This window comes from Protopterus annectens, chromosome 5.part0 (genome assembly GCF_019279795.1).
Source record: "Protopterus annectens isolate FY-2018-M chromosome 5.part0, PAN1.0, whole genome shotgun sequence".
Classification (NCBI taxonomy): Eukaryota; Metazoa; Chordata; order Ceratodontiformes; family Protopteridae; genus Protopterus; species Protopterus annectens.
In genome coordinates this window covers 1725445367-1725457714 of record NC_056735.1, presented here as the reverse complement: position 1 = coordinate 1725457714, position 12348 = coordinate 1725445367, and the positions used below count along the sequence as shown (strand labels likewise).

The following is a 12348-nucleotide window of genomic DNA, read 5'->3' as shown; positions in this document are numbered from 1 at the left end:
ATGAGTCCACAGCAAGACCCTCAAGTAAATCTGGCCTGAGGCAACAAGGTGATAGAAGCTGTCATAGATCCCAGGAGACACAATATGCACCAAGACCAGTGGCTTCCTTTGAGAGGCAGAGAAGCAGATTCCAGTGGCAGATGCAGTCTTGCTATTCTGCTCACATCTAGACAGCATCTCTTTCCCCTTCAGTCCAAACAGGGTGGACTCATCATAGGGGATGTTGATGAAGACATCTTAGAGTATTCTGAGAAAACATAGAGCTGTATCAAGATGCGCCCGCCGCTCTGAACATGCCATCAGCTTAATTGGAAATGAGGTGCATGGACACAGAGAGACTGGAGGGTAAGCAGTTAAATATCCACTGTCTTACTGGCTTCTGAGGGAAAAGGATCCTAAGGGAAGTTCCTTTGTCAAGTCCATCTGCAAAAGTGTAAAATGAGCCAGCTAGTTCAGCAACCTTAATGCAAAGGTAGCTGAAATATATATCACTTTCCAAATCTGTCCAACACCCTGGACTCAGCTGCTACCACCATGGAATCTACCATGGGACCCTTGCTCCAAAAAGGCTTGTCCTTAGCAGAAACTAATATTTTATCAAGTTTATGGGAGTTAGTTCAACCACATCTGGTTCCTTCCAAGCTTGTCTTGACACCAGATCCACATGTTTGTCAGTGTTACAGACAACCCAGGAAGTAGACAGGCCAGCCTCATCAGATTCTTCCTGGTAGAGGGCATCAGTGGAACATTCTCCCTTCTATCATAATAATTCTAGTATCTCAGCAAAGGAGACATTCTCTGGGTGGTAGAACCCTCTCCCCCATCAAAATCAGTATCTTTGGTGAAGGTCTCCCGAGGGAAGTCTATGTACCTCCTTGCATGCATGCATGGAGTGTACTTCCCTGGTGGGAGTTTTCAGGGAAGAGTCAGACGTGGATGGTGAATACAATATATGAACTGTGTTGAGGCCTTGAGAAGCTGTTCTGTCCTGAAGTGGCAGGAAGAGGAGGAAGAGAACCAGAAGAAGCCAGAAAGGGAAGAGATGGCTCATGGTGACTGAGGGGGAGAGAGAGACACTTGCTCTCTAGACTTGGAGAGGACTCTCTCTTAAAGGCCTTAAAGACCAAAGTCAAATCCATCCCTGAAGCTGGCTCTGTAGACTCAGATGAATCTGAAAAGAGCATGCCTTGAGAACCAATACAGCATGGCTCCGAAGCCAACACAGAAGTCGAGCTGTTGAGAGCTGAAGCACTTAGTGGAAGGGAAGGACCCAAAAATATCAGGGTTGATACAGACTTCCAGCACCAGCACTGACATTTGGCTACAGGACCCATCCAGATCCGAGGCAGTCAGGATCGATCAAGTAAGAGAAACTTTTGGAATTGATGAGGCCAAGTATTTCAGATCCAATGCAGGCAATCCTCAGGACACACAATCGCCAAATCCAATGGCCATATTAGAGAAGGAGTGACAATCACAAGAGTTGGGGAAACAGCTCCTGGATCCTCAACAGTGATTGGTGGTGGAATGACCCCCCCCCCCCCAGCTGGATCTGGGTCCTCAGGAATTTGACTGCACTGACCTAAGAGAAGAGGATGTAAAAGGTGGCCTGGAAATTTGTTGAAAAGATCTCTCTTGTAGGAAGGGAGAATGCAGCCTTGGACTAACTGGTTCCAGAGAGAACCAGATTCCAGGAAAGGGTAGACTACTAGATCTTATCCTAATCAGTTACAAAGCAGAAGCCATCTCTGCAGTTGTCTGTATCTATGTTCAGAGCCATACATGATTGCTTTGTCGGATCATGGACTGTTTTCTAAGTTCCTTCTCCCTGAACTTTTCTCATGAGACATATCCTTATCTTTGTCTTTTTCCTTAATTTTTTCTCCCTTAATTTTCTCTGAAGACTTTTTTATTGCAGGGAGAGGAAGAAGACTGTGTGGGGTTACTTTCTTCTATATAGGCAGGGAAAACCCCCTTCAAGGTGAGCGCTGATCACTGGACTTTAAGAGCTCTGACACCAAAAGTGGCACAATCCTCATCATGGTGTGAGGCCCGCAAACAGTAAATACACTTACAGTGTACATTTTGTGGGGGAATCTTATTGCCACAGTAAACACACTTTTTAATTCCAGAGGCCTTGTCCATCATCCTGAAAAATATAAAGATAACATGAACACCAAATAACAAAAATAATGAGTATACTGGTTAAACTAACAACGCTTAGTCTAACAAAACAAGAGACTAGATAAATGTAATAAATCTGCTTGACAAAAAACACTATGTAAAATTATTTTTTAAGGGGAGGATACAGAAAAATGAGCAGGGACAACTTAAAATGAGGTAAAGGGAAATAAATACAGTTTCACTATCTAATAATCCGACTGGAAAAACCTTTTATAAAATCCACTTATCTGCTAAAGCTCTAAACCAAGGAGATCTATATCTGTAGCTTTCAAGTAGAAAATAATATCTGAGGTATTCAGTTGACTGAAGAGAATTATGGGTAGGGGAAGGATCCCGAGCCTTTGATCCAAAGTCTAAGACCTGCTGATATCAGATCTTTAAGTATCCAATAGTCCCATAAGTTGAGGACAGATGGAAGAGACAACATTGAGTCAACCTAATAAACACTAATGATGAAGGCCTGGCTACAGGTGTTACTTATTTAGATCAAACTAAGGTCCTTGATACTGAGCCATACCAGGATATAATACACACTCTACCCACTTTAAGGTGAATTTCAGTATAATAAAATGGAGCACTAATTGGCGTTTGAATTGAAAAATTGCTATTAGGGTATGGGAAAAGTACAACTTAGATAAGACTGCAAATAAATGGCTTTTTCATAGTATTCATAAGAATTTCTAGACAATTTAGTACAATTTAGTAAGGTGACAGTAAGACAGGAACATAGGAACATCACAACAATACTAGGTGGGTGATCTCAGGAACTATAAAATGCCTTGCCTGCACACTTTAAAGTTCTTGCCACCATTTACATGCCTTTAATGTGCTCACCTCTCAAATTAAGCAGGGCCAAGCCCAATTACCATGTTGTATATTTCAAGTTTTTTGGTTTTCTTTACACTCCTGTACGATCGTTTTTTATTTGTGGTTGTGTACTGAGCGTTGCATCTGACTACACCCACTGAATTTTTAAACCCTTACTCGACATCATTTTGAACTCACTCTGGTCCTTAAATGGAACTTAACAATGATTCTACGTCCCAGACTGATATTTTGGATGGTTCTAACCCTGGTATGGCAATCACTGGTGAAGAAAACAACATAGTGCACTGGCTCAAACTCATGATCTTGCAGTACCAGCAATTGCAGAAGATGCTTGACAAACCTCAAGCCCCAGCAGTCCATGCGTTTCCACAGCAGGTGATGATGATGACAGTTTCCATTCCTTTTGCCCCAAATGGGGAAGGAACATCGAGCTCTTGGCGAAGAGGTGGGCAGTCTCCTAACAACAGTATTCCTTGTGGACAACTGAATACTACTAATTCTTTGCAAGAACAACTTAGAAAGACCTGTTTTGAACGTTGGGTGCAGGACAAGCCCTTACTTTTTACTGATGAGAGACTGACGAGATCTATGGACATACAACAACGGCTTAAGGATTTCAAACTGAAAATGAGCAAGGTATGTAATTTGCAAGTAGATAATGCATACCTTGCAGAGTGTATCAAACAACAGAGAATTCCTAAGGGGTTACAAATGTGTAAATTCCCTAATGGATTGACTGTAGAGCAACAAGGGTTAGATGAACTACTAGCCATGTTCGACAGACATGGCGTCAAATTGCTTCACTTTATAATCAAGATTAACAACAACAAAATCAATGGACTGTTAGAGGACATTAACAAACTGAATAATAACATTTTGAATGATGGAAATGTCATTAATTCTGAATCTAAATACAATAATGTATTTAATAATATTGAGCAACAGGTTAAAGAGAACATTATTAGAAAACAAAAGAAATTGAAGAGGGATGAGTTAGAATACAGGCATAAGGAAGCTTACCAACTTCCCAAAAGTTATTATTGTAATAATTTTGACCACAACCAGGAGGTGAACTACACAAACAACCTGGGTTTAATAGGGTATGATACGAGGGGAATGAGCAAGGAAGGACAGATGGAAGGGTTTAATGGGGAAAATGATGAAGTTTTTGACTGAGATCACCTCCCTCTACGTAGGTCTGAAAGAATTTTAAACTGTGATAGAACTAGACAAAATTTTTTAGGGGGGCAACAGACCCCGAGAGGGAGGTCACAGAGAGGCCCCAGAGTGTTCTGGAACAACAAGAACCACAACAGATACTGAGTTCTCATGACAGTCATTGTGGTATTATTTCTAGTTTTGGTGGTAAACCTTTCAGTTTGAACGGTTTTAACATATTTAATTACACAGAGCATTCCATCACTGATATTCACTTTACTTTGAAAAAGGGCTTACATTTGTTCCTGCTAGGAAGCCGGATTTAGCAGGAGTGATGACAAAATTAAAACTCTATATAAGAAAGCTTAACCTCCAGGTATTTTTTTCATGACACAGGGGAATCAACAGGTTATTTACCTAGTAGGTTCAGGAAAAAGAGTGTGTTCAACCCTCCGTTACACCCTGTTTTGACTCATTTTGAAAAACATTTGTATGAGGGAGATTTTTCAAGAGTTTCAAGGTCACAAAGTAAAGTTATTTAATCTTACCAGAGAAGAAATGTTGCTTCTAAACCAGTTAAGGGAGTCTGACAACATGCATGCCATAAAGCCTGATAAGGGCGATGGGGTTGTTTTGGTTGATAAAACAGATTATGACAATGATATAACCAACATGTTGTTAGATATGGATAAATATGAAGTTGCTTCTATTAATGAAATTACCATCTCTCACAGAAGACTACAATTGTTTTTTGGAAGACAGCTTACTACAAGGGGTGATTAATGAGGAACTGTTTAATTTCTTGCAGAATATACATCCTTACACTGCTACTGTTTTTGGTATACCAAAAGTGCACAAAAATGTGCTACACCCCCCCTTGCAGCACACAATAACTCTACTTACTCATTAGGAGTATTTATTGACCGGTTACTGAAGGATACACTACGTACCACTGGTCTCGTGTTACTTGACTCTTGAAATTTTTTGTCCAGGGTTCAGCACAAATTTTTCAATGAGACAACGGGTTTCTCAACAATAGATGTAGTAGATTTGTTTGGTTCCATCCCTCATGGTATAGGATTAGAACTGTTTCATGAGGCCCTATTGGAATATAGTGATTTAAGTGCAAACATGATCAACTTTGTTATAGAAATAATAGAACTAGTTCTTAATAATAACTATTTTGTTTTTGAGGATGAGTTTTACTGACAGAAAAAAGGGTCATTATGGAGTCACGTTGTGCAAATTTGGTTATGACCATGTGGGAAAGACATTAATTTTCGGATCAGATTTTGTAGGACATTGGTTACTGTACTTGTGCTACCTTGTTGACATTTTCATTTTATGGAAAGGGGACATTACCATGGTCGACAATTTTGTGGAATACATTAATAGTGTAAGCGATTGTTTTAAATTCACACACACTTATGATCCCACTAACATTAATTACTTGGATGTCAACATTACTAAGGACTTAAACATGAAAACATTTACATCCAAGGTATATCGCAAACCGACTTATTCTAATAGTTTTTTAAGTTACAACAGAAAGAACCTTGTAAGAGGACAAATGATTAGGGGGGCCAGAATGTGTTCAACTCAGGACAGTTTCAAGGGGGAGTTAGGCAACCTGACCCAAATGTTCATCGATAGGGGTTACCCTGAGGACTGGGTCCGATAGTTAGGTGTTGATATATTAGGGGGGGTGGGGTATTAGATATATTCCCTTGTTTGGGCAATCTCAGCCTATTAAAAATTACCACTCCACAGTGATCAACAACACCCATTACCACTCAATGGTTACATAATATGGCTCCTTTGGCCATAAGGTGCAGGGTATTTTAACTAAAAATTGGGTTATCTTGGAAGGTAACATGGACCTTATTAACTCCTTGGGCAAGGGACCCTCATTTTCGTACAAAGTGGGGTACAGCATGAAATACCTACTGGAACACCCCTCTCCACAAACAAAGACAAAAAGGGGAACTAAGAGGTGTGGTAGATGTAATCAGTGTCCTTATGTTCTGGAAAGTACAGAGATTTGGATAGGTGTTCCTCTGTGGAGAGTCCACTTGATTGGGGGGAATTGCCAAACTAAGGGTTTGGTTTACGTGAGTGTTTGTCAGGGATGCAACATGTTTTACATAGGTAAAACTGAGAGACTTTTGAGAAGAAAAATCTATGAGCACTTATATGCAATGGAAACCCATAATAAAAATAATGCCCTGTACAAAGAAACACAGGTATGTTTTAATTTTATAGGGTACACGTTTGGTATTTTAGAAGTGATCAAATACAGTGAGAGGGGTGGGGATTGGTGTAATGAAAATGGAAAAAGAGAACTGAAGTGGCAATTGTCACTAGATGCAAACCAACCCCCTAGTAATAATGACTATATTTCTTTGGTGCACGTTTTGAAGCAAAGAGCACTCAAATTATAATACTATGCATAAGGTGAATACATTTTTCATCATTATTATTTTTATATGCAATACATTGGAGAGATTAGTTCACTATTTTGGCTTAGATCAAGGTTTAATATAATGTTTTTTACTATTTGTTTTTCACATTGTTTTTTATACTGTTTATTAAGCTATTGCTTTAAGTGTTAATTATGGCAGAAAGTGAGATATATTTAAGCACTTATTGTGTGAAATTCCATAGTTTTGATAAAGTCGGCAATTTGATCAGACGAAAGCACTTACCTATTTCTGTATTGGCTTACTTGTTTCTGTACTGGATTACCTGAACTCTGCTGTGGAAGGTTTTTAAATTATGTGACAATTGTCCGTTTTTTATTAATTAAACATTTTTGTGGAATACTGGCCATTGACTGGACACTTTTTGAGTACTGAGAGTCGGACCAAGGAGTGATTTTTCAAGTTTTTTGGTTTCCTTTACACTCCTGTATGCCCGTGTATTATTTATTCATGTTGTACATTTGTGCCTACCCATCCAGTCATTAAGACTAGATGTAAAGGCAAAGTAGTATTTTTCTTGATATGTAGTGATAACTTATTCCATGGGCTGTGAATAAACTGAGTTAGGAACCTATCCCTCTAGTGGGTTTTGCTTTTTGTTGGTGTAAATTCAGGTTCTTAGTATGGGTATAGAGTTACTGGTTTTGTGAAGGAACAGGTCATCAAATAAGTTTGGGTCTTTCATGGCTCATAAAGAGAGATACAGATAAACTCAGAATGGCCAGTAAGCTACTGAGTATAAACATGGTTGAGCTAGTCAATCAGGATAGTTGAAGGATTTAAGGCCTTTACTTTGCTTGGTAAACAATTGCTGGGGCCTTCAAAGTTAAATGATATGTTTGGATTTGTATATACCAAAGGGAGCACTGCATTTGATAATGGGTAAGATGACTTCTTTGGATTTTGAAGATAAACCCTTGTAAATTACCTGGACCAGATAGAAGGATTTCCTGACTATGGTGGAAACATGATGATCAAATGAAAGAGATATCCACATAAGTACCCAGTTCTCTTATAACACAGGAGATAGGAAAAGCATTTTTGCTGAATGATTCTATGCTATACCTGTTTGCATTTAGCTTGAGGCCATTTTCAGTATACCAGGTATGTACAGATTCCTGAATTTGTACTTTTAAAAGGGAGTACTATTAAGGACATTCTCAATCAGAGAGTTAGGCATTTTATTTTAAATGAAGGCACAAGAATTTGTAGGAATTACCATTTTTCTTCATATTTTGACAGGCTTGGACAGACTGCATTTAAATAAGTGTGATATATGGATTCCATGTATTTTTACTTGCATATGTACGTCAAAGATTTTTTTTATAGTGGCAGTACTTCTGGACTGCTCTCATAAAGCATTTATGAACAATTTTATGCTATCAGGGTACGTGATGAGAATAATGTTTTATTTAAACATGCTAGCTGTTATACTAGTAACAATTTTAAGTTGGGAATTTTGGAAGGCTTAGTTTCCATTTATGGCAAAGAATTTACTGAACGCTTGAGGGGATGGAGTAAATATGTCTGGCAAGTAAAATTAAATGCTAGCTGCTTTCGAGATTTTAATGACATGGAAAATTTACAAGTTTTTCTTAAACATAGGGGGTTTAAAACTTTATGATGCCATATGATTCAAATTTTTCTATTTAAACATGTCATTTCCCATTTGTTGTTACATTATTCTTTTTGCTACTTAACCATATGCCATTTCCTGATTGTTGCCAAATGATTCATGATTGTTTACCATTTAAGTATATGTCATCACTGCTTGATTCCAATTTGTAACACTCTAATAAAGCCATGTATTCAAGAAAGAACATGCTGTTACTTTTATTACTGTCTTGGATGTCTGAAACATTTTGATTTAAAATGTCTTGGATTTGCTGATTGTTTTATTTTTAAAATTGGTTATTTTTATGATCTCTTGGTTTCTGTTATTATTGAATAATAATATTCTATTCATCGCTTTATGATTTTGTATGTTCACTCTATTTATTATAGTATTTCCCCTCCCAACCACTAATAATAATAATAATAATAACAACAGCAACAACAGCAATAAGCAACTCTCCAGTTCACTTATCTGATTAGCAATTAAATAAATACAGTGCATTTTTTGCAACACTTTCACATTTAATACCTGACAATATACCATTAGGAACAAAAAATCACAATCCAAGGAACAGGTAAAACAAAAATCACCTCATATAGTTGAATAAGCAAGGATATTCACACAAGAGCTTTAGCGTCCACACTGTTTATTAGCCGCTTTCATCAAAGACTTCATCAGAAAATAAATTCACTATACGTTACACCCATTATAAATACTGCATTCAATTAACAAGCAATAAAACAATAAAACAATCAAGGAGCAGAAACAATTAACTATTTCAACTTTCTTAACATACACTCTTCTGTTTTTTTTTAAAAAAACACTTAATATTCACTGCATCGTTGAATCCTGGACTTTTATCTGATCTCAAATTTATTTGCCAGGAAGCTTCTCTCTATTCTAAAAATAATTTTAAATCATCTTCCCTAAAATCTAAACGTCCTTGTTCTATAACTGAAAATAAGAATTTCTTAAAGTTGGGGCAACTCAAGGTGTGTTTGTACAATGCACTTTTTGCATCTTTGTTCCTTATGTAATACTGGTGTTCCTTAATATGTTCTACCAGCCTTCTAGTGGTCATTCCAATGTAGAAGGCTGGACACCCTGAACACACACTAATATATACAAGACCCTTTGTTTGACAGTTGAATCTTTCATTTAATGTAATAGTATATTCTGGGCTGTTTAACATAATAAAAGGACCCTCTAAAATGTAGCAGCAAATATTGCACTATCCACATTTAAACATTCCCTTCATCTTATTAGATTGGATTCTTGGGATTTTTTGAATCAATTTCATGAGTTTATCAATTTATATGAATATAACACAGAAAAAAACATAGTGTGTATCATTGATGTTTGTTCATTATTTACTGCTATTCCCCATGATGATGGAATAGAGTTTGTCAGAATGTTTTTTGTTAATTATACTGATTTTATGAATCAGCAAGTCAATTTTTAATGTAGAAGTCTTATTAGATAACAACTATTTTATTTCCAATAAACAATTTTACAAACAATTAATAATAGGGGTGGTTATGGGGTCTCCAGCCACCCCATCTGTTGCTAACATTGTATTTAGGTTTGTGGGAAAACAATGTAATGTTAGAAATCTTTTTAAGGTGTGTTTTTACAAACACTTTGTAGACGATTTGTTCTTTGTGCTAGAGGGCAGTAGGGATGACTGTTAAAATTTATTGAAAAAATTAATGAGAGGTCCACTTTTTGAAATTCACAATTGGGGATGTAGGCCACACAGTGAATTTTTTGGATGGTACTACGTCTTGGAATGAGACAAGTAGGGAATTTAACAGCAAAATACATAGAAAAGTGACTTTTACTAATAGTTATTTACATCAAAACAGGAACCATCCAAGTTTCATGAAAAATAATCTGCCTAGGGGACAGTATATTAGGGCTAGTCGGATGACAACTGATGAGACAATTTTGAAAGAAGAATTCAGTTTTATTACAGGCTTATTTGTTAATAGGGGGATATAAAGAAGAATTTTCGAACCAGTTAAAACATGAAATAATTGAAAAGAGGCCCTTGTTTTTTTTCGCCAATTTTGAGGTGCCCCTTTATTAGTAATAAAACAAGAACTCTGAGAAGAGATGACAGCAAAAATGAAAACGAAGGCAGAAGTTTGACCTGCACCCTACATATGACAATAGATAGTGCTACTATTCGATCAAATATAAATAATAACTGGAAGGTCTTACAAGGCAACAAGGAATTGTATCAAGTGATATGACATAGCCCCAGGTTTGTTTATAAGAGCAGTTATAATTTAAAGAACTTGTTACAAAAAGATAATACTAAAATATTAGGTAATATTCCATCTAACAAAATGAAAGGAATGTTTAAATGTGGATAGTACAATATTTCCCGCTACATTTAGGCGGGTCCTTTTATTATGTTAAACAGCCCAAAATATACTATTACATTAAAAGATTCAACTGTCAAACAAAGGGTCTTGTGTATATTAGTGTGTGTCTAGAGTGTCCAGCCTTCTATACTGGAATGACCACTAGAAGGCTGATGGAACGTATTAAGGAACACCAGTATTGTATGAGGAAGAAAGATACAAAAGTACTTTGTACAAGCACACCTTGAGTTGCTCCAACTTTAAGAATTTCTTATTTTCGGTTATAGAACAAGGACATTTAGATTTTAGGGGAGGTGATTTAAAATTATTTTTAGAACAAACAGAAGCTTCCTGGCAAATAAAGTTGAGATCAGATAGAAGTCCAGGACTAAATGATGCAGTGAATATTAATTGTTTTTTAAAAAACAGAAGAGTGTAGGTTAAGAAAGTTTAAATGGTTAATTGTTTCTGCTACTTGACTGTTTTATTCTTTTATTGATCGTTAATTGATGCAGCATTTATAAAGGGTGTAACTTATAGTGAATTTGTTTTCTGATGAAGTCTTTTAATGAAAGCGGCTAATAAACAGCTATACGAGATGTTTTTTGTTTGGTAATATACCATTAGGCATGAAATCTTATATGTTTTAACAAATATCTGTGAGAATGTGCAATTGCTATTTTCTGATGTTTTTGCATACTCATCTTAGAATAAAACTACATAATATCAGTGTACTAATGATAGATGACATGCCTATATCTTGAACTGCAGACAACATCTTATATCACATTTTCAAATACAATGTGGAATTAAAACAGACTAATTTCTTACCTGCAAATTATCACACATCTCTTGGCTATATGTGATACGTTGAATTTCTGTGGGAGAACAGAGATATAGTGCCTGACCACCATTAGTGAAACAAAATGTCCGTGCTATCCTCATGTCTGTTAAGGGCAAGTAATTTACATCCAACATTGGTCGAAGGCTAGGCAAACTAGAAAACAAATTGTTCATTATGTTAAAATGTACAAGATAACAAATACATTACAGCCTCAGTATTTTATAGAATTATACGTGAAGATTTATCTTTTATACATCATATTTTTATTTCTATTATTTTAAAGTTTCCCTAAATTAAGTAGCACATTGTTTTACTTTACTTTTAAAATAAAATCATATTTGCAGATAACTGTTTATGTGCATATGTTAAAATTATGAGCAAAAGTGCTCAGCAATATTTCTTGAATTACTTTGGAAATTAAACTAAGCAACTTACTCCTGAATGTTGAGGATGTGATCATTTATTATGCAACATCTTCATGACAGTATTGTCTTTTTTAGACAAAACATCCAGTTGTAAATATATAATTATTAGACAAATTCTGTGATATATGCATCCATATGTAAATATGTACAAATTGTTATCATATGCAGGCAACAAATTTATTGTTAATGAACTATAATTATTTGCTTAAATTACATGTTATTCTTGACTTGCTCACCTAATATATTTTGTATAGCCATTATGGCCCATTATGGCTGAAAAAGGTCTGCCAACCAGTCTACCTACTCTGTTAATAAAATTAAATAAATAAATGCACCAAGTTAAGAATGGCCCTAAAATATGTACTTTTTAAAAAGTAACACTACCACATCAACATAAATGTAATGAGCAACTGAAACAAGAAACATAAACAGAAAACTACTGCAT

The 12348-nt window shown here is 36.1% G+C and overlaps 1 protein-coding gene across 5 annotated transcripts in view; it reads right to left on the bottom strand.

The window, feature by feature from the left end:
• The window catches only part of STXBP5L (syntaxin binding protein 5L), a 4174867-nt gene that overhangs the window by 77664 nt on the left and 4084855 nt on the right, over nt 1-12348 (bottom strand). For all 5 annotated transcript variants that reach the window (XM_044071514.1, XM_044071515.1, XM_044071517.1 and 2 more), the window contains one exon: nt 11466-11631. In XM_044071514.1, coding sequence (XP_043927449.1) covers nt 11466-11631 — 166 coding nt within the window. The remainder of the gene's footprint in view (nt 1-11465; nt 11632-12348) is intronic.